The sequence below is a fragment of the Lissotriton vulgaris genome, chromosome 11 (assembly GCF_964263255.1).
Source record: "Lissotriton vulgaris chromosome 11, aLisVul1.2, whole genome shotgun sequence".
Lineage (NCBI taxonomy): Eukaryota > Metazoa > Chordata > Amphibia > Caudata > Salamandridae > Lissotriton > Lissotriton vulgaris.
In genome coordinates this window covers 593,843,498-593,866,167 of record NC_141699.1, presented here as the reverse complement: position 1 = coordinate 593,866,167, position 22,670 = coordinate 593,843,498, and the positions used below count along the sequence as shown (strand labels likewise).

Here is a 22,670-nt window from a genome sequence, read left to right as displayed (position 1 = left end):
TGTAAGGTCCCAAGCGACTTTGCCGTGTCGGTATCCTTCTTTATGGTCTCCAATGATTCATCAATGTGAGAACCAAACAAAGATTCTCCATCATACGGCATGTCAAGTATTTTTGACTGGACCTCTTGCCTGAACGACGTGGATTTCAACCATCCCTGGCGTCGGAGCGCCGCAGCACTGGCAAGAATACGGAATCTACGGGGTCCGGTTCGAGGAGAGTGTTAGGTGCCTAGCGGGTGTTTGGCGTTGCGGGCGGTGTGCCATTGTCGCCACCACCCCCCTCCCGAGACCCATGAAGTGTGGATCTTTTAATACACAAACCACAGGCTCACTAATTTTGTTCGAACCCCATTTTTTTTGGTTTGTTCTTTTGCACCTTTTTTGACACATAACTTTGTTTTTTAACTTTCACGTCCTCTGGCTAGGGTGGGCCTTAGCGCGCCTACACCACCGAGGTACACAATTACATGGTCCTGACGAACGCCCAGTAATATCCATACACCTAAAGGGCAGAAACATGTTGACCCCGTTGTAATTTAAAAGGGGAAAACACCCAACACATTAGTTGGTATATTTCCCTGCACATACTTTTTAATCAATACCCAGCTAACCACGGAATAAAGTTTTTTGTTTGGTAAAGCTGTTTGGTATTTTTTAGACTCACTTTTTTGTATACTTTGTCACAAAAAATCCCGCTCCGCAGTCACCTGGCGTTGCAGCACACCAGGGAGGCATTCGGCTTCTCCTGGTGGGCCCGATGATGAAGCATGTCACAACCAGGGTGGTGAGTGAGGGCTTACAAGAAATCCCTGGGAAATTCCTATTCAGGTTGATTTAACGTTTTTGTCTCTGTGCTGGACACTACTACCCCTGTGTGGGCACTCTTTGTTGTTTGTAACTACTTCCCGGGGGACCGGGAGTGCCCCTTCCCTCTCTCTCTCATTGTTGTTATTGTATTTGCCACGTCCACAGCACAGTCAATCATTTCCTCCGAAGCTCTTTGCCCATCCTGAAGGATCTGGAGCGCTTCCGCTTTGGATGTTTCCGGAAGTTGTGCAAGGAGCACGGAAATGTCTGACCACATTTGACGGTCAAAACGACCTAAAATGGCCAAAGCATTTGCGGCACGGGCTGAAGTAGACGCCATGGTCGAAAACTTCTTTCCAATTGCATACAAACGTCGACTCTCTCTATCGGGAGGGGAAGTGATAGGTGCTGCTGGGTAGCGCACGACGTTGTGCTGCCTGAGTCACTACGGAGTCTGGCTTAGAATGCGAGAGTAAACATGCAGGCGAGCCCGTTGGGGCCTTATATTTCTCCTCTAATCGAGGTATTTGAGCAGGCAAGGAGTAAGGAGCCTGCATGATCTTTAGCCCCTCTTTCCAAACAAATTCTATGATTGGTATGGTATGGACTTGCTTATAAGGCTGGTTCTTAAAATCATAAAGGAAACAGTCTTCATCTCGCTGCACCCTAGGTAACTTGAAGCGGTCCGCCGCTTTATCCATCAATTTATGAAAGCTAGCGATGTCCACCGGAGGTGAATCACTGGAAGCGACCTGTTGTGGCGAGGGTGTCTGAACCAGATAGTCATCGAATTCCGCCATATAAGGATCTTGTTCATCATCTGTATCCTGGTTAACCTCACCTTCCTCTCTCTCTGGCTCTGATTCATCATCCATATCTTGTTGTGAATTGGCGGGGAGAGTTGTACGCGGATGTTCCGAAGGAGTAGAGTGCCTAGGAGGTGTTTGCTGAGGCTGAAACGACATTGCTGCGTCAGAAGTAACATGTACCGGAGTACCCTGGGGGGTAGGCGGAAATCTTCTATTGTAATCATCCAACATATGCTGGAGGTTGGAAAATAGCGACATTGGAATAGCCGCTATAGGAACCTGCACGCATTGTTCCTCGTGCTGGTCTACAGGCTCATCCTCCTCTTCTTCAGAACTAGTGTCCTGACACTTGATTATTAAATCCGATGGACTCTGAGCATCACCATAAACAGTTTCATCCAGAACGGATTCAGTCTCATGGTCCGAAACGAACAACGGAGAAGGTGGCTGTAGAGTAGGTGTTGCAGTTGGAAAGTAGAATCCTCCACAAGGCTGATAGAAGACTTCGTTGCCGGAACTGAAGTGTCCAAGGGCACTAAAGGCATATTGGCGAAGGACAGACAACTTGAAGCTGTCGTCGACACAGCCGTTGAACCTTGCGTCGACGACGATGACTTTGAAACAGTCGTCGTAGACGGTGATGTCTTGGACGTATTCGTCGACATAGGAGGCTTTGATACTACCGTCGACGTTGTGTTTGTCGACGGGATCGTCGTCGAATCCTTGGAAGTAAACTTCGCCGTCGACGAAGCTGTCGTGGACGAGCTGGTCGACGTGGTCCTCGACGTCGACGGTGTCTTCGACGTCGACTGGGTAGTCGACGGTGTCTTCGACGTCGACGGTGTCTTCGACGTCGGCGTCTTCGTCGACGGAGTCTTCGTCGTCGACGAGAGCTTAGCCGTCGACGGGATCTTCGACGTCGACGGGACCGTAGACGATGATTTCTTCGTCGACGTTGGCTTCTTCGTCGACGATATAATAGGGATCGTCGACGAGACTGAAGAGGTAGAGGCTTTCGTAGACGTGAAAGCCGTCGACGAGAATTTCACCGACGACGCCGATGTCGTTGTGACAGTAGTCGTCGACGAAGCCACAGTAGCCAATCTCGTCGATGGAATGGTCGTCAACGAGCCCGTCGACGACCGCGCTGTCATAAGTGTAACCACACTTATAGAGGCTGGAAAAGACGCCTGAGAGCCAGGTCTCGTGGGCGTAGACACAGAAGTCATAGTAGCAGTAGATGGTACTGTAGCTACAGTCAAAGCCAGCTTTTTCTTCTTTAGAAAAGGAGATGGTAACTCCTGAACACTAATACAATAAGGGGGGGTGTAAGGGAAATGTTTATTGACCTTGCATTGTTATAGTCCCTACAAACAATGAAAAAACCATGTATAACAACGGGTCAAAAGAAACATAATGTAGCTATCTAGACAACTATGTGCTATTGATAGGACACAATTCCTGAATCCAAGGTATTCATGGTGAAAAATATGTTCCCATCAGATACCCATCCTGTACCGCCCTACATCATTTGGGATCCTTCACCCGAAGGAAGTGGAATCAAATCCACTATGGATTAGGTAGATTGTGTCCTAATCGTGTTTGAAGGAATTGGTGATGTATAGATGAAAACTATATGTTGGTATCAGGGGGCAAAAATAATTAGCAGTGCAAAAAGTGCTCTATGTAGCATGTAATTAAGTGAGTTAATATTGGGTTGTGGGAGTGGAAAGAAGAATTTTAATAGGATCCTACCCACACCCAAGGTTAAAAAACAGTGCAAAGTAGTGTTAACAAATAACTACTTAGGTCTTATCTAGGTCGACATGTTTCTGCAGTTTTGAGGCTCACAAGATACCTATCTGCTTCATCAGGACCATAATGATAAAGTGCTACTGCTGATAAATGTGTAATAAGTGATCAAAAATCATATCACCTCCCACAACCCAATATTAACTCACTTAATTACATGCTACATAGAGCACTTTTTGCACTGCTAATTATGAATACCTTGGATTCAGGAATTGTGTCCTATCAATAGCACATAGTTGTCTAGATAGCTACATTATGTTTCTTTTGACCCGTTGTTATACATGGTTTTTTCAACTCCTGAACACTGCCACGCTTTGAAGCCACAGAAGAAGGACCTGACTGGAAACTTTCTGCGTCTGATAAGACTGCCTCCTTATCTTGAAGGCGCTTCAGCCATAAAAGGAGACGACCCTCCCTGTCTCTGAGTGTTTTAGGAGGGAAAGTTCTACAGAACTTACAGTCAGCCACCTTGTGCTCTGGATACAAGCAGTAAATACACTTTTGGTGGGGGTCCTTCTCAAACAAACGTAGTTTCCCACAGGAAGAGCAAGGTCTAAATAAAGACTTCTTACTTGACATCTTGAGAAAACACTGAGTAGAAGAGTAGGTATGAAGAAAAAAACTGAGCAGAGCTCAGGGAGACTCCCTTCACACGACGTGCGGTAGAAAATCTGAGGGCTTGAGCTTCTGAGGAGAAGGTTCTAGAGGGTGCTTGAGCCTGATTGGCTGCAGTTTGGACTAACATAATGACACTGATATGTTGCAAATGAGTTTTTTCTCTCAAATGCATTCCTATGTAGGAACCTTTGTTGAGGTTTTTCAGTATATATTTTATCTGTTTTATTATTTATTATGATATTACATATATATATATATATATATTAGCATTATTGCTATTTTATTTACCGTGGGACTCCCACTTCGACGACGGGGAATATTCAAGCATGTGAATCTATGAAAGACACCCCTAATACTGGAGAACACAGGTTTGGTATTGTCCTTAGTGTATCTTTGTTTTGCCATTATTATATGCCAAACAAAAAGAGTATGCAGTTCCTAAGGGGATTAAAGGTGGATAAGTGTGGGGCAGGATCCAATAGTGTCTAAAGAGAGGAAGGATGGGCAATCCTTCCTTTCGGAATGAGGGCCCTCACACACCCAGCCTGCTGGGTGTCATGCTTCATCATAGGGCTGCTCCTCGTCGGGTCGGCGCTGAAATACCCGACGGGCACCCTAAGTAGGGGCTCTTTGGTGGAGATATTTTATTCCTTGACGGATGGTTTACTGCATGTGAGAGCCCTAAAAGTGTAGAAGTGCAGAGGATCAGGTGCTAGTAGACCATGTCATTTAAAACAGGCAAATGTGAGGATCAGGAAGACTAATTTTAATGATCCTGCCTCCCACTCTGATTAAAATCGGTGTGGCGACTATATACAGCGATGTTGCAGAGAGTTGCACTTAAATTACTATGGTCGACATGTCATAACTATTCTTACTTAACAGATCAAACCTGTGAAATCTGACATTTTTCCTGATTAATCAAAAATACCCATATGTTTTACTAATGGCTTCACATCCTAACCAACAAAGGCACTCTGAAGTGTGCATAAATTAATAACTATCATGAATACAATTATAAAATGACATATGTACAAAATGTTACTTTTTAAAACAGTATACAATCCCATCTTAAAAAGGCCTATCACAGTGAAAATCTTCTACCCATAGGGCTCGTCAGAAGGGGGGGGGGGGGGCAATAAAAACATTTGCCAACTCTATTACTCTATAAGATGTCATGTATCAAAATACCCATCTACAGCCTTTGACACAGTGTGATATCAACCCACTGTTAATGGCTTTAAGAAATGCTTTTCGCCGTAAATAAGCCAGGACTACTGTCATGCCATACATTTCCATAATAAACAAAGCAAACCTACAGCGTTCGGCATAACTTTTACCAGTGAATCTATAGGTCCACAACATTAATCATTGGTTTTTCACCACAACAGACTCAGACGTACTGAATTGAGCACAAGATTTCCCACAAGGCAACCATAAGGCAGACAGTCACAGAATTGCAAACATATACACATTTACATTTGGCAAAGCAAAATACTATTTCTCCTCAGAGGGCCTAACCAAGATTATCATAATGCAAATCTTCAATCCTCATTGTTGGTCAGACCAGATAACCAACACCAACACCCTTGCCTACTACGGTAATATGAGATTTCATGCAACAAAATATCTCTAAGCAGGTTTAATAACAGAGCAATAACAATCCATCCTTAAATGTCTGTTGACTTTAATATGTGCTTTTCACAATAAATCCATCTGACCTACTGCCTTTATTGTAAATTCTCATAATAAACAGATCAACCTAAAGCCTTGATAATTGACTTGCCACCATAACCAACACAGTCCTATTGTATTGAGCATAAGCTTTACAACAAGTCAAAAAGAGCAATAGAAGCTCTTTTTTCAATGGAAGCATACACCTTTTGCCAAACAAATGCTGCACTCAAGTGAAAGAGGTGGGCAGAGCATAGGCCCCTCTCTCTCTCGTACTTCTGAAACCTCTGTTAATCACATATGGTCTGGCGACATCTGCACTGTTAAGTCAGAACTAATAAACTGGACTAGATGAGTTACTCATGCATGCAGCTGGGAATCTTGAGAGGTCACCTCAACATCTGCCCCTAAACCCTTCTGCAAGCAGTCAAGCCCAGTTACCGATCCTTCTTAACATTCATGTCACAGTCAGGCCTAAATGCCACTTTTTATCCCTTAATCTGCAGCCCACCCCTCTCGCTGTTGTCTCACTTGCAAGTATGGACCACTATACTCTTTCCTGCAGCTCAATCCCCTTGCTTCAATCCTACTCCTTCCACCACTGCCTCAGAGCATGAAGCTCTCTTCTTCACCTGGGTCTTCTAATCGCTGCATGTCACATACTCCTTTTGCTATAGTCCGGTCCACTTGCTGCTTATGCATATGATCCTATCCTTCTATACCAGTTCTTTCCTGCAGTTTGGCCGTCAACTGCACTGCTGTAATTGGCCACCCTTTTCCAGCTTACTCATCTTGCCCCCTTATCCTCTTCATAGAGCTAGGCTCACTTACCTCTGACCTCTAACTCTTCTTCAACAGTCCCCTGTCCCCAATGCCTAAACATCACTGATTCCCTTCAGCTCGAAGAGGCAGTTCCTCACCTGGACATTTGTAGAGCTTCCGAGCCTGGGCGATGTCTCCTTTGCTGAGTCGTGTGCGTTGGCCAATGGGGGGCCGCACCCCATTCACATCATACTTGGGCAGAATAGTGTCCAGGAAAAGCCCCCTGAAAAAGATAATAAAAAGAGAGAGATGTAACTGGACACATCATAACAGATGACAGCCTAAAGAGGGGAGTTTAAATGAGTACTAACTATGTACAGGGAATGACCAAACTTGTACAAGCATAAAATGAAGACATCCAAACTGGTACTAGTAATACGAGGCATTTGACTGTGGCACTAAGGAGCAGGGGTCAGGCAAAACACATTGCAGCATATGAACCGCAGTGCTGAATGCAGCAAAAGCCCCATAATCAGTCGCAAAGTGAGAGTGCCCCACAGATGCAAAAGCAGAAGCACTATCTTACAAAAATTAACCAAGAATCTAAACAGCTAAAGCTGAAAGAAATACAAAGACACAATCGAAGGAGCCAGCACAAACTGCCCAGTAGGGCAGCAAGAAAGCGTTTGTAGGACAATTTTCAACTGAACCAAGTCAGGATAACATTTTGAGGCAGCAAACTTTGCTGAAGATCCACCAGTTCCCCAGATCAAGGCACCGGTAATACACCAAGGGGCATCACAACAAGGGGGACTGCCAATGTAAGCCTCCATGACAGCTCTGCCATCCTTCAGTGAACTAGTCGACCCTAGCCTGAGTTACACAGAAAACAGGTCACTACTGCTTCACTTTGCTGGGGAGGAGTTATATAAGCATTATAAAAATCTCCTGAAGACGGTCTGATCGCGATTACAATGCAATAGTAGCTGCATGGATTGCATTTTTGACCCACAGCTCAATCTAGGCTATGAGTGCTTCAAACTGCAACAGGCTCAGATGCACGGGTGATGACTAGCCAAAGTAAGAGGTCCTGATCTTACGAGAACCGAGAATACAACTGGAAGATATACTTGTCCTAACCTATCCCATGAACTATCGAACAGTAAGGCGGAAGAAATGGAGATCGCTCTAGTGAAAGGGACCATACCCCTGAGAGCATCATGAGTGATAAGACTCCAGGAAGAAGCTGTTGACACCATACAAAAAAAACACCACGGCCTCAGCCAGCAAACACACAATGTTGAGCAAATGACAGCACTGTGGACTAGATGTCCACACAGTTGACAAGTGCTTCACTCAGGGAAAAACATTATCCAAATATGCGTAAGGTCAACCAATTGGCCATGGTGTGTTGGGGAGAGTGACGGGTTAAAAAACCCAAGGGTGCCAACACGTCACTATAGTATTACGTCAGTTTTCACTAAAAGTAGATCAACAAAAGTAGGATCACAGGCACAACACCTGACAGACTCAGCGGCTACGTAGAAGATGAAGAGGTATTTGTTTTTAGATCTCATATGCGGAGTGTAATAAAAGTGGGAGAGGACCTCAACCTCTCTGTTCTGTAACCATTGAAGGCATGCAGAAACCTGTGTTCATTGATGCAGGGGCATTAGTCATTCTAACGGACATTAAGCAGTACCAGAGTCTACAACCCCAGCCACTACTCACCTCAACACACACCAAGATCTATGTGCATGTCCGACAGAAGCTGCTACCCCTGATAGGAGTGACTGAAGTAACCACCCACAACGGCGACAATGTAAAACAAGCCTATTGTTATGTCACCAAAGAAGGAGAGGAAACACATCTCGGATGTGACACGGCTGAGGACCTGGAGCTAGTTATATTGCGCTTAGATTACAGGAGTGCCAGATAGAAGAAGTTATCAAGGGCTTTCCATAGCTATTTGAGGGGCTTGGATGCTTCAGGACTTGACTGTCAAACTTAACATCGAAAAAACAATTCACCCAACAGCCCCAACACTGGCGGAGTAAAATTCTTCCTCTGGCCTCTTATGGAAGAAGATCCATGGCTGGAACAAATCGAGAAGGTATCGGCGCCTACGCCGTCGGTGTCCCCCATGTTTATCATCACAAAGCCAAAGCAACAATGTGCTATGTATTGACATGAAATTCCTCAATAAGACAATGTGGCAAGATAAACACCATGCTCACCATGAATGGCATCATTGCCGACCTGAATGGAGCGTAATGGTCTCTAAGCTGGTGATGACCACAGGACACCATCTGTGGAGTCTAGATCCCGCCATCATGTACATAGCCATGGTTTCCTCCCACCTGTGGTAGCGGCAACACTGACTGCTTAATTCTGGAATATCACCAGCTGGCAACGTATCCCAAACCACCATTCCGAAAACTCTGTCAGGTCTGGAGGGTGTGCAGAATATCAGTGAAGACATCCTCAGGCGATGCAGACAAAACTTAAAGAGCATGGTCTCACAATGCTTAGGAAGAAATGTTCGTTGTTTCAAATTAACTTTTTGGATATTTTTGTCTACAAAAGACCTCAGAATGGATTCTTGCAAAGCAAACGTCATACAAAATGGTCCCAACACTCAGAATGCCCCAGACGTGAGGAGGTTCATGGAATTGGCCACATATTGTGGCTGGTTTGTACCCAAATTGGCCGCGATTTCAGAGCCCCTGCAAGCCTTAATACAGGCAAATGCCAAGTGGGAATGCAGTGCCCAAGCTGAGATGCATTCAAAGTAGTAAAACAATTCAAGAGGGCTCTTCTCAAGGCCCCTATGGCATACTTCAGTCCAAAGACACTAAGCTAATTTTGGATGGCAGCCTGGTGGGTTTGGGGCAGTTCTGACACAAGAAAAATGACGCCCATTGCCTATGTGAGTTGCGCTCTTACACACACACACACACACACACACTGAAGCCCGCTATGCACAAATCGAAATTGAAGTGTTAGCCATCAAATGGTGCTGCCACCACTTATCTCGTTGGGTGGAAGTTCCGAGTGGTGACAGACCATGAGCCATTAATCCCACTATTTACAACATAGCACAACACCCCGCTTAGGATAAACGATGAGGGGGGGGGGGGGAGGGGGGGGGGGGGGAGTCAAATTTAAAAAACATAACTTTGAGGTTGTGGGAACGGGGAGGCTCTAGTTGGCGCAGTGCAACACTAGCGACAAGCAGGGACTCTCTCTTCCTCGTCAGGGCTGAGGGTTACCTTCCAGACAACCTCTGCTTACCCTCTAGGTAGTGTGGCTTAAGCAGTCGCAGGCTAATCTTGGGGGCATATAGGTTAAACACTTGCAATAGCACACCTTTACAACCAACCCACCACACAACGAGACCAGACTGTTTTCTGTAAAAATATATATCTTTATATAGTTTTTAAGCAGGCTCGTGAATACAGTCAACGTACTTTACGATAACGGTTGCAAATTACTCAGTTCAGGTTACCACAGTTCTTTCTAGCAGTTTAAGCGTTCTCTTGGGGCCCTCAGGCCGATGTCAACAAAGTTCTTGTGGAGCAGGCGGCTCTCAGGGGATCTGTCCCACGTCGCGTTGCCTTCCCGGGGTCGCTGTTCGTTGCGGCTCTCAGCCGAGCAGTTCACGGGTCATCCGGGGCAGCGGTGTTCTGTGGCGGCAGGGTCCTCTCCTCGTCGTCCGCTCCGACCCTGGCGGCGGCGGCTGTGCGGTGGTGGCAAGTGGCAGTACGGTCCCCAAGTGCAGGACGTACCCAGCCAAGTGCCGGTGCAGCTGTGCGCTCACAGCTGGGCTGTCGGGCAGGCTACCGACCTTGCGGATTCTCACAGGGCAACTGTCCGTCTTTGCAGGTGAGGGGTTGCTCGTATCGCAGCCCACTCGAGAGCTTGGACCGGACGGGTCCTCCTTCGCTTTGCTCTCGGGCTCCCGGTGCAGTTGCGGTCACGGTGTTCGGGCCAGCGGCGGCTGGTCCTCACTTTGCTTCCGCTGTTGCTTTGGGCCCCGGTCACGGTGGTCAGGCAGGGGTCGTCGCCTTGGAGGAGATTCCTCCGTCAGTACTGCAGCGATGGTCAGCACCCGCAGTCGCTTTCTTTCAGGGGGTAGCGTCCACTGGTCCTGGGACGCTGGTCAGGGGGCAAGTTCACAGCAAGCCCTTGGAGATCTCTTTAGCAGAGTTTGGCACAAAGTAAAGCAAAAGTCTTCTCGTAGTCTTTTCTTCTTCCTCTCCTTCAGCAGCAAGGCACCAGACACAGGCAAGAGTCAGCACCCTTCCTTGTCTCTCACGGTCCTTCTCGTAGGGCAGAGTCCTTCTGTGGCCCAAACAGGATCTAATTTTCAAGGAGCAGGGCTCCTTCTTTTAAAGGGCATTTCTTTTGTTCTCGCAGGCCAGGGGGGCCTTTGCATAGCCACTTTCAGTCCTTGAGTACTCTGGTGGGTGTACTCCGGCTTCTGCTTTCAGTGTGAGGGGCAGGCGCATCAGACGCCCCACAGGAGGTGGTGCCAGCAATGTGCGGACAGGGGCCGCCAGAGTACCTTGTTGATGGGGCTTCGCCCTTCCTGGGCCAGGTGTCGGCTGAGTCATCAGTCGCTCCCCAGGAGGGTGGAGCCGGCATTGTGGTGGCAGAGCACAGCAAGATCCAGAGTCAAGAGCCACTCCTACCTCCCACTAAGGTGTAATCGGCGCATTCACCACCTGTCATCCCCCCAGCCCTGTCACTCACACATCCCAGACAGTCAGATACACATACCAGCAGAGGCGGCTGAAATGGTTAGGCAAGCAAATGCTAACTTTCTAAAAGTAGCATTTGCAAACCCAGGATACTAAAATAAACTTGACTACAAGAAATATGTTATCATCCTGAGTTCAGGCATACTAAACACGACTCGCTACCCTGCTCCCTGAGCCTGCTGGGATTATAGGGTGTAATAATTCCAGCAGCTCAGTCTGGCCTAATGGAGCAGGTAGCCTTCAATAGTGAAATACGGTCTTGGTTGTAAGTCACTACTAGGACATGCCACACACATCAGGGCTTGTCCTACCTTACACCTACAACGCACCCTGCCCGCAGGCCTACCATAGGGGTGACTAATATGTAGTCAAGGGAAGGGTCGAGGCTGGCAAGTGGGTGCACTTGCCCAGCTAGCGTGGCAGTACGAGACCGCACGCGGGTTCTGCGGTCGCAGTTCCCAGACACAACTTTACGGCTGCTTCGGTGGGTGGCGCAACCAGCGCTGCAGGCCCACCAGCAGTATTGGCATCTACAAGCCCCAGCACTCTCTAGTGCGTTTTACTAGGGACTGACAGTAAATCCAATGCACCAATCATGGATACCAATCGTATGTACAGTTTTACAGTAGGGAGCACTTGCACTGCGGCACGGATCAGCCGTGGCGCAGTGCCCTGAGTATCGGAAAACCAGCAAAACATCGGAGGCACATCAGCAAAAAGTGGAAGGGAGACTCACGCCAAGGTGCCAGGTCTAACATGTGTCCCCTCCAGCTGAAATGTGGGGGGAACTACCCTTCCCCAGAGAGTTCCACATCACTAAGGCGGAAAAATCTGGACAGACCGTCAGCGTTGGCGTGATCGGTGCCAGGGCGGTGTTCCACCGTAAAGTCCATACTCTGTAGAGAAATGGACCACCTCAACAGTTTCGGGTTCTCACCCCTCATTTGCATCAACCATCTGAGGGGCCTGTGGTCCGTCTGAACTCGGAAGTGAGACCCAAACAAGTAGGGTCTTAGCTTCTTCAGCGCCCAGTCCACAGCAAATGCTTCACGCTCTATTGCACTCCACCTACTTTCCCGTGGAAGTAACCTCCTACTTATGAAGGCTACGGGTTGGTCAAAGCCCTCCTCAGTCATCTGTGAAAGAACAGCCCCTACACCATGCTCTGAAGCGTCTGTTTGCACTATGAATTCCTTGGAGAAATCAGGAGCCAGGAGCACGGGCGCCGTGCACATGGCAGTCTTCAGGGTGTCAAAAGCCTTCTGACAGGTGTCAGTCCAAATCACATTCCTGGGCTGCTTCTTCGAAGTCAGCTCTGTCAAGGGGGTCACGATCGTGCCATAGCCCTTGACAAACCTCCTGTAATACCCAGTGAGCCCCAGGAAGGCTCTCACTGCGGTCTGGGTCTTAGGGGGTTCCCAAGCCAGGATGATCTCGATTTTGGGCTGCAAGGGTGCTACCTTGCCACTCCCAACTTGGTGTCCTACGTACACCACTGAACCCTGCCCAATCTGGCACTTGCTGGCCTTGATTGTGAGGCCTGCTCTGCGCAGGGCCATCAACACTTCCCAGAGGTGTCGCAGGTTCTGGCCAGGTGCCACTGAACACCGCGATGTCATCCAGGTAGGCGGCACTGAACTCGTCCAGTCCAGCCAACACCTGGTTGACCAATCTCTGAAAGGTGGCAGGGGCATTCTTCATTCCAAATGGCATAACCCGGAACTGGAAATGCCCATCTGGTGTAGAGAATGCCGACCTCTCCTTTGCCCCATCGGTCAAGGCGATCTGCCAGTACCCAGACGTTAAATCAAACGTACTAAGGAACTTAGCAGCCCCTAGCCGATCAATGAGCTCATCAGCTCTGGGGATGGGGGGCGCGTCAGTCTTCGTGACTGAATTGAGTCCTCTGTAGTCCACACAGAACCGGAGTTCAGGTGTGGCTCCCGGGGCAGCAGCCTTCGGAACCAAGACCACGGGGCTGGACCAAGGACTGCTGGAAGACTCAACCACCCCGAGGGCAAGCATCTTGGAGACCTCCTCCTTGATGCAGGCCCGGACCCTGTCAGTCACCCTGTAAGCCTTATGCTTCACAGGTAAGCTGTCTCCCGTGTCCACATCATGGACGCACCAATCTGTGACACTCGGAACCAGGGAGAACAGATCTGGAAACTGCCCCAGCAACTGGCGGCAGTCTTCCTGTTGTTCGGCGGTCAGGGTGGGTGAGAGGTTAACTCCATCCACTGACCCATCTTTCTCACAGGCCACCAAGAGGTCAGGAAGAGGCTCCGACTCCTCCTCCATTCCGTCATCAGTTGCCAACAACATGCCCACTTCGGACCTTCGCAAGTGGGGCTTGAGGCGGTTGACATGTAGGACCCGCAAAGGGTTCCTGGGCGTCTTCATGTCCACCAAGTATGTCACGGGGCTCTTGCGCTCCACAACCTCAAATGGGCCTGTCCACTTATCTTGAAGGGCACAGGGCTCCACTGGGGCTAGGACATACACCTCTTGTCCAGGCTGGAGCTCGACCAGAGTGGCATTCTGATCGTACCACCGCTTCATTTCTTCCTGGCTCGCTTCCAGATTTGCCTCAGCAAGTTGTCTGAAGCGTCTGGTCTGGTTTCTGAAGGCCAGCATGTAGCTATATACATTCTGGGGAGGTTTCCTGGGAGATTGCTCCCAGCCTTCCTTTACCAAACTCAGTGGTCCTCTCACGGGGTGGCCGTACAGTAGTTCAAAGGGACTGAACCCTAGGGACTTCTGTGGCACCTCGCGATATGCAAAGAGTAGGCATGGTAAGAGGACGTCCCACTTACGCCTCATCGGACCTTCTAGGCCCATGATCATGCCTTTCAGGGTTCGGTTGAATCTCTCAACCAACCCGTTACCTTGGGGATGGTAAGGCGTGGTGAACTTATACGTTACGCCACACTCTTGCCAAAGGGACTTCATATACTGGGATATGAAATTGGTCCCCCTGTCGCTCACCACCTCTAGAGGGAATCCTACTCGTGAGAAAATTCCCATCAGTGCACGCCCCACCACGGGAGCCGTCACTGTCCTCAGAGGGATGGCTTCAGGGTACCGGGTGGCATGGTCCACCAAGACCAGGATGAACCTGTTGCCCATGGCTGTCTTGGGGTCCAGAGGCCCAACAATGTCAATACCCACTCGCTGGAATGGCGTACCGACCACGGGGAAGGGTTGGAGGGGAGCCTTGTTCTTCCCTCCCGTCTTCCCACTTGCCTGGCAAGTCGGACAGGTTCTGCAATAAGCATCTGAACTCTTATGCATTTGGGGCCAGTAAAAGTGGGTGACAAGCCTGTCATAGGTCTTGTCCATCCCCAAATGTCCTGCTAAAGGCACATCATGAGCCAGACCCAGTAGGAAGGCTCTGAACTTCTGGGGTACCACCAGCACACGGGCTGACCCAGGTTCAGCAGCCTTAGGCTCCGAATACAGGAGGTCGTTCTCCCAGTACACGTAATGTGTTTTGGCCTGAACACCATTGGCCTGGTCTGCAGCCTGCTGCCGCATACCCACGAGAGAAGGGCATTCTTTCTGCACCTTGCAGAATTCCTCCCTGGAGGGTCCTCCTTCTTGCTGCCAATGGGTCAGCTCAGGCAGGTCCCCCAGTTCGGCGATCTGTTCCCCTGTAGGCTCCAGGGCATCCCCCTCAAGGTCTGCTTCCTCCTGGACCGTGGGAACTTCAGGAGCCGGTTTCCCGCGCCCCCTGCGCCTTCTCCCTAAGGCCGGTTCCTGGGCCTCTCCTTCAGGCCCCAGGACCTCTGGATCACCCCTACTGGCTGCCATTGACCGGGTGGTCACGCACGCCCAGTCAGGCAGACCCACCATCCGCAGGTGAGTCGTCTTCTCCACCTTTTCCCAAGGGGAGTGCTCCAAGTCGTTCCCTAGCAAACAGTCAACAGGCATGGTTTTTCTCACACAGACCTGCAGAGTACCAGAGACCCCCCCCCCACTCGAAGGGAACTTGAGCCATCGGACACTGACTCTCTGAATTATCAGCGTTGATAACCCTACAGTAGGCATGGGGTACAACCTGCTCTTGAGACACCAGGTGCTGCCTCACTGCAGTCACACTGGCTCCTGTGTCTCTAAGAGCCTCAGCTTCCTTACCATTGATGATCACCACCTGCCCATATTTCTTAGTGTTAGAGGGCAGGTAGTTCGTAGGGATCATCTCGCTGTCTCCTAGCGAGACCAGGGTCATGTGAACGGGATCTCCACCCCCCCCCGGGACCATCATTTCTTCTCCCAGGTGAACGCTAGTCACTTGACGGGGCGGAGCACCAGTGGGTGCGGGTTTTCCAAACAAGCGACACTTGGGGTCACTGGATATGTGTCCAGGTTCGCCACATTTGTAACAATTGAAGGGCCCCTTTGGAACAGGTTTACCTGTCGGGGCTCCATTCTGCTTTGGGGGTGGGGGAGGCTGAGAACCCTGCTGCGGGCTCCCCTGGGAACTACTTTGGGGGCCTTTTTGGAACCCTTTCTGTTTTCCCCCCTTGTCCCCCCCACTCTTCTGCTGGGGACCCTGCCCACTTTTGGCGGAGTCTCCCACGGGACCCTTGTGGACCCTGGTGCTGAGCCAGCGGTCCGCCTCCTCAGCAAGCTTCCTCGGGTTGGACAGCTTGTTATCGATCAGGTGTTGGCGTAACTCAGGAAAACCGTGATCAGACAAGTGCTCCCATGCAATTAAATCAAAGAGACCTTGAAAATCATTAACTTTGCTACCCTTCACCCAACCATCCAGTGCTCTGCAAAAGTAAGTCACATACTCCACATACGTATTTCCAGGCCGCTTAGTACATCCCCTAAACTTCTGTCTATACATTTCAGGGGTAAGCCCGTACCTGTTCATTAAAGCTTCTTTCATGTGGGAATAGGATCTCTGATTCTCAACGGGCAAATCTAGCAAGGTATCTCTCCCTTCGCTAAGGAACCTTCCCCACAACCCCGCTCCCCAATCCTTGTCAGGGACCCGGTGGGAGGACATGGCTACCTCGTATGCCCTAAACCACTGTCCTATGTCATCCCCCTTAAAGAACTCCTTAACTACGTCCTTCGGGATGTGCACTCTTGACTCTACCTGCACTGGCGATGTGCTGCCACCAGGGGGAGGACGATCCAAGTCTCTCTCCTTGAGACTTATCTCCCTCATTTTCACTTCATAATCCATTTGGTGCTTTCGCTCTTCCAGCGCCATTCTTTTTGTTTCCAACTCCAGTTTGATTTTCAATTCTGCCAGCTTTCTTTCGTGATTCCACGTTTCCTTCCTGTCTGCCAGCTCCTCTGGCGACAGGCCTTTACCAAAGCTGTGCACGCTGTCTTGCCTTTCGAGATCCACCAGATCCATAGGTGCAGTCTGCTCTTCAGTCGCATCTTGCTCCGCGAGGGCATCTTGATCCTCCGGGGCCTTTCTGGACTCTATCCAGGCTTTCAGGGCCTTGTAGAATTCTGGCTTATTCTTGCAACCAGCGTGCGGAACTTTGAGTTTCTTACAAAAAAACTTCAGCTCCGTCTTTGAGTATTTGTCCAGCTTTGCGGCGTCCCACTCCACCTCCAACACCTCAGAGGTCGTGGACTCCGCTCCATCCAGGCTCTTCGTGCCCGGCATGGTTCTCACACTCGGAATCTTCTTTCAGCGAAAAGCAAAGTCTGTGGCTAGTAACTGGACCGAAATCACTGTAGTGGTCAGAAGCTCAGGTATAGATATCGCAAGTGTAAATTCGAAAATCCTCACCGCTGCGTCCAATGTAGGAAGGGGGAGGCTCTAGTTGGCGCAGTGCAACACTAGCGACAAGCAGGGACTCTCTCTACCTCGTCAGGGCTGAGGGTTACCTTCCAGACAACCTCTGCTTACCCTCTAGGTAGTGTGGCTTAAGCAGTCGCAGGCTAATCTTGAGGGCATATAGGTTAAACACTTGCAATAGTACACCTTTACAACCAACCCACCACACAACGAGACCAGACTGTTTTCTGTAAAAATATATATCTTTATATAGTTTTTAAGCAGGCTCGTGAATACAGTCAACGTACTTTATGATAACGGTTGCAAATTACTCAGTTCAGGTTACCACAGTTCTTTCTAGCAGTTTAAGCGTTCTCTTGGGGCCCTCAGGCCGATGTCAACAAAGTTCTTGTGGAGCAGGCGGCTCTCAGGGGATCTGTCCCACGTCGCGTTGCCTTCCCGGGGTCGCTGTTCGTTGCGGCTCTCAGCCGAGCAGTTCACGGGTCATCCGGGGCAGCGGTGTTCTGTGGCGGCAGGGTCCTCTCCTCGTCGTCCGCTCCGACCCTGGCGGCGGCGGCTGTGCGGTGGTGGCAAGTGGCAGTACGGTCCCCAAGTGCAGGACGTACCCAGCCAAGTGCCGGTGCAGCTGTGCGCTCACAGCTGGGCTGTCGGGCAGGCTACTGACCTTGCGGATTCTCACAGGGCAACTGTCTGTCTTTGCAGGTGAGGGGTTGCTCGTATCGCAGCCCACTCGAGAGCTTGGACCGGACGGGTCCTCCTTCGCTTTGCTCTCGGGCTCCCGGTGCAGTTGCGGTCACGGTGTTCGGGCCAGCGGCGGCTGGTCCTCACTTTGCTTCCGCTGTTGCTTTGGGCCCCGGTCACGGTGGTCAGGCAGGGGTCGTCGCCTTGGAGGAGATTCCTCCGTCAGTACTGCAGCGATGGTCAGCACCCGCAGTCGCTTTCTTTCAGGGGGTAGCGTCCACTGGTCCTGGGACGCTGGTCAGGGGGCAAGTTCACAGCAAGCCCTTGGAGATCTCTTTAGCAGAGTTTGGCACAAAGTAAAGCAAAAGTCTTCTCGTAGTCTTTTCTTCTTCCTCTCCTTCAGCAGCAAGGCACCAGACACAGGCAAGAGTCAGCACCCTTCCTTGTCTCTCACGGTCCTTCTCGTAGGGCAGAGTCCTTCTGTGGCCCAAACAGGATCTAATTTTCAAGGAGCAGGGCTCCTTCTTTTATAGGGCATTTCTTTTGTTCTCGCAGGCCAGGGGGGCCTTTGCATAGCCACTTTCAGTCCTTGAGTACTCTGGTGGGTGTACTCCGGCTTCTGCTTTCAGTGTGAGGGGCAGGCGCATCAGACGCCCCACAGGAGGTGGAGCCAGCATTGTGCGGACAGGGGCCGCCAGAGTACCTTGTTGATGGGGCTTCGCCCTTCCTGGGCCAGGTGTCGGCTGAGTCATCAGTCGCTCCCCAGGAGGGTGGAGCCGGCATTGTGGTGGCAGAGCACAGCAAGATCCAGAGTCAAGAGCCACTCCTACCTCCCACTAAGGTGTAATCGGCGCATTCACCACCTGTCATCCCCCCAGCCCTGTCACTCACACATCCCAGACAGTCAGATACACATACCAGCAGAGGCGGCTGAAATGGTTAGGAAAGCAAATGCTAACTTTCTAAAAGTAGCATTTGCAAACCCAGGATACTAAAATAAACTTGACTACAAGAAATATTTTATCATCCTGAGTTCAGGCATACTAAACACGACTCGCTACCCTGCTCCCTGAGCCTGCTGGGATTATAGGGTGTAATAATTCCAGCAGCTCAGTCTGGCCTAATGGAGCAGGTAGCCTTCAATAGTGAAATACGGTCTTGGTTGTAAGTCACTACTAGGACATGCCACACACATCAGGGCTTGTCCTACCTTACACCTACAACGCACCCTGCATGCAGGCCTACCATAGGGGTGACTAATATGTAGTCAAGGGAAGGGTCGAGGCTGGCAAGTGGGTGCACTTGCCCAGCTAGCGTGGCAGTACGAGACCGCACGCGGGTTCTGCGGTCGCAGTTCCCAGACACAACTTTACGGCTGCTTCGGTGGGTGGCGCAACCAGCGCTGCAGGCCCACCAGCAGTATTGGCATCTACAAGCCCCGGCACTCTCTAGTGCGTTTTACTAGGGACTGACAGTAAATCCAATGCACCAATCATGGATACCAATCGTATGTACAGTTTTACAGTAGGGAGCACTTGCACTGCGGCACGGATCAGCCGTGGCGCAGTGCCCTGAGTATCGGAAAACCAGCAAAACATCGGAGGCACATCAGCAAAAAGTGGAAGGGAGACTCACGCCAAGGTGCCAGGTCTAACAGAGGTGATGTACAGACAGGAAACTGTCAACTCTGTAGGTTATCTGTCTAGACACCCGTAGCCAAAGGGCAGCAGCCTGACTGAGTAGTACAGTAATAGAGAAGATTTTGTCTGGATCGTCACTGAACGAGCTTGCCCAAAAGAGATGGACCTGGAGAAAATAAAATAAAATCAATGCTGCATCTCACAGAGATGACTGACTCTGGAAGGCAGCGTAGCCTATGTAACAATTTCAGTGGAAAACCTTCCTCAGCGACTCCCGAAGGTGGGGGTCAAGCAGACCGGACAATAATGATCAGCTATGGAGGGTGAGAGATTAAATAAGCACCATGGGATGGCCTCCTGTTGCGAGGATGACGTACTGTAGTACTGAAAACGCTGTAGGAGGGGGTCATTGTCCGTGCACATCAAGACATGGCTTTGAGCTTGAAAATAGCAAGCTACAAATCTCTAAACTGACCTGTATTACTTTAAATGTGACCATGAAAGGTTCAGAGATGCTGCAAACCCTTCATCTATATACAACACTCAATAAACAATTACAGAGAAAATGTATTTTTTATTATTATATTCAATCTCTGGCTTGTGTCTTTTGAGTTCAAAAAGTTTTTGGGAAATGTTCTTCTTTTTTTATACACAGTTGATATACTACTACAGATGAATGCTCCAGGTTGGCCAACATATCTGGAAGCACTCTAGGACCAGAAATGCCATGTGGATCAAGCAGCTCTTGTGATGCGGCCTGACGCGTTTCGCTAAATGCTTTCTCAAAGGCCGATCTCTTCGGTTCACCAACGGCGTGTGCAGTCATTAAAATCACTAATGCTGCATGCTGATAGGTTCGGCAATTACCCACTGCATGGTGGGACTTGTAGTGTCCATGCTGCACTCTCAAACCTAGAATAGGTGCCAGGAGACCGTCGATCACTGATGCATGCCTGGGATGGGCCCCAAGGGCTGAAGGATCATAATACCGGCACCAGTCCTTCCGCAGTGAACCGGGCAGCTTCTCGACTCAGCGGCCCGCTTCCATTAATGCAGTAGTGCTTCCCCCGCGGCTAGGCTGCCGCGTAAAAATGAATGCTCCAGGTTGCCCAACGTATCAGAAAGCACTCTATGACCAGGAATGCCATGTGGATCAAGCAGCTCTTGTGATGCGGCCTGATGCGTTTCGCTAAATGCTTTCTCCAAGGCAGATCTCTTTGGTTCACCAACGGCATGCGCAGTCATTAAAATCACTAATGCCGCATGCTGATAGGTTCGGCAATTACCCACTGCATGGTGGGACTTGTAGTGTCCATGCTGCACTCTCATTACAACGACTTGCGGAGGAGGGGGGGTGTTGGATTTAAAATCCAACACCTTCCCTAGTGTCCGCACAGACTAGAGTTGGAATAGTAAATTTTACTATTCCATTATCCAGCGCCCCCCCCCCCCCCCCCCCCCAACGATCTGCGGAGTAATGATATGCGTGTCACAACGCAGTCGTTGTTACGACCGCGTTGTGACAGCATGCGGAGAAGAGGCATATTCTCCAACAGGAGATTAAGGGACTGATTAAACATGGTGAAGAGCCTAACTAAATTGGTGAGGGATGTAGGGTTCCACCGGCCCCTACATCAGTGTAAGGAAAGTAGCACACCCCAGTGACCGGGCATGGCTGAACGGATAAATATAAGGGTAGCTGACGGTTCAAGGTTATTCCCAGTCTGAAACCCCTACTGCGTGGACGGGAATTGTGCTGGGGAGGGTGGTGGTCCTTCAGGCAGACAGTACAGTACAGACAAAGAACTAGCAATGGGGGGAGGAAATGGGTCCTGGGCCAGCTCTGTGTATAAGATATTTGATCTACTGATGTAGTCTCAGAGCTAGTAAAGGTCCAGAGTAAGTTACAAGGGGCGGTTGAGGGTTGGATGACAAGAGATAGAGGGCCCTAGCACAAAGGTAATGCAGTGAACTGGATAGTTAGTGGAACTGCGGGAGAACACTGGACAGATGACTTAACTGAAGCAGACACTCAAGAGTGTACCCGTCTATGTAAAGCGCTCTGATATCTGCGAAGATCTTGTTCGCGCTATATAAAACTCTGAAAATAAATAAAATAAAATAAGAGGAAGACACAGAGGTAAGGCTGGATTGCTACAAGCTATGGGCAGGCGGCTACGACGCTAATACTGGGAGGGAGAAAAGTAAGTGGGCCAGGACGAGCAAAGGGGAAAAGTGGACCAGTTCATGCAAAGGAGAAAGAGAGAACTAGCCCTAAACAATTAAGCTACTGAGGGATGTTCGCTCCTGTACCACCACTGAAGGGCACAAATAAATAAGTTTAATATCTGAAACTGCCTTCTGCCCTATATGCCAGTCCACCCATCAGTTGATGATTTGCATGCAATTTGCCAGCAAGGAAAAACACTTTCTGTGGAAACGCACTTTTCCACTTCTGTAGGTGCAATGCCTTCTAATTAACACACGTTTGCAGCTGAAGATAATTTTCCCTGTTCACCATTGCCTTTTCTGAGGAGCTTGGGGCAGTTTGAGAATACTGGACAGTATCATGTCTCTCGATCCTGTAATTTACGGCTTTTGTCCAAAAGATACAAGACTGGTTTGCAACAAAAGGAATAGCCATGTTACACACTTTAAGCTCTCAGGGTAGTGAGACAGGGAAGTCTAGACTTACTCCGTAAGGAGGACAAGGTTAGAGACTCTGAGGTTCCGGGTGACTCAAGAGATAACACTGTGGCTTTAATGTCCGGTCAATACTTCACATTGTACAAATAAAAGGAATTTCTTTCAACAGGTAAATAAACAGAACCATTAAAATGAAGATAAAAATCTTAAATCAAAGGAGGTGAAATCATTGGGAAGATGCATTGATTCACATCTCACCACAGTCACCCACATGAGCAGCTGCTTTCAAATGCCAAGCCACTATGTTTGCCATCTAAAAGCTTAAACCATTCCTCCACCGCAATGACTTAACAGGTGATGTTGTCTCTAATCTCATCCGAAGTGGACTGTGGCAACCATGTCCTCGCTGCTCTACATGCCCATCTTTTGGCCTCAATGAAAGCAGTCACACAGCCTCTTATCAGCACATGCAAAATACAAGTATCTAACCCCGGTCCTGGCCTGTAGCCATTTAAAAAATTACATCTCAATAAAACTTGTTATCTAAGATTCACACTCAAAATATATGGCAACAAAATGAATTATGAGAAGCGTAGAGAATCTGCCACTTGAAACAAGGAAATTCAACACAAGAATAGCAACCATGCAATTCTCTAAAGGAGCTCAAACATCAATTACAAACTTG

The 22,670-nt window shown here is 49.3% G+C and overlaps 1 protein-coding gene across 1 annotated transcript in view; it reads right to left on the bottom strand.

Moving 5' to 3' along the window:
• BMP1 (bone morphogenetic protein 1) overlaps positions 1 to 22,670 on the bottom strand; it is a 629,932-nt gene that overhangs the window by 318,449 nt on the left and 288,813 nt on the right. The window contains exon 7 of the mRNA XM_086943688.1: positions 6,641 to 6,765. Coding sequence (XP_086799814.1) covers positions 6,641 to 6,765 — 125 coding nt within the window. The remainder of the gene's footprint in view (positions 1 to 6,640; positions 6,766 to 22,670) is intronic.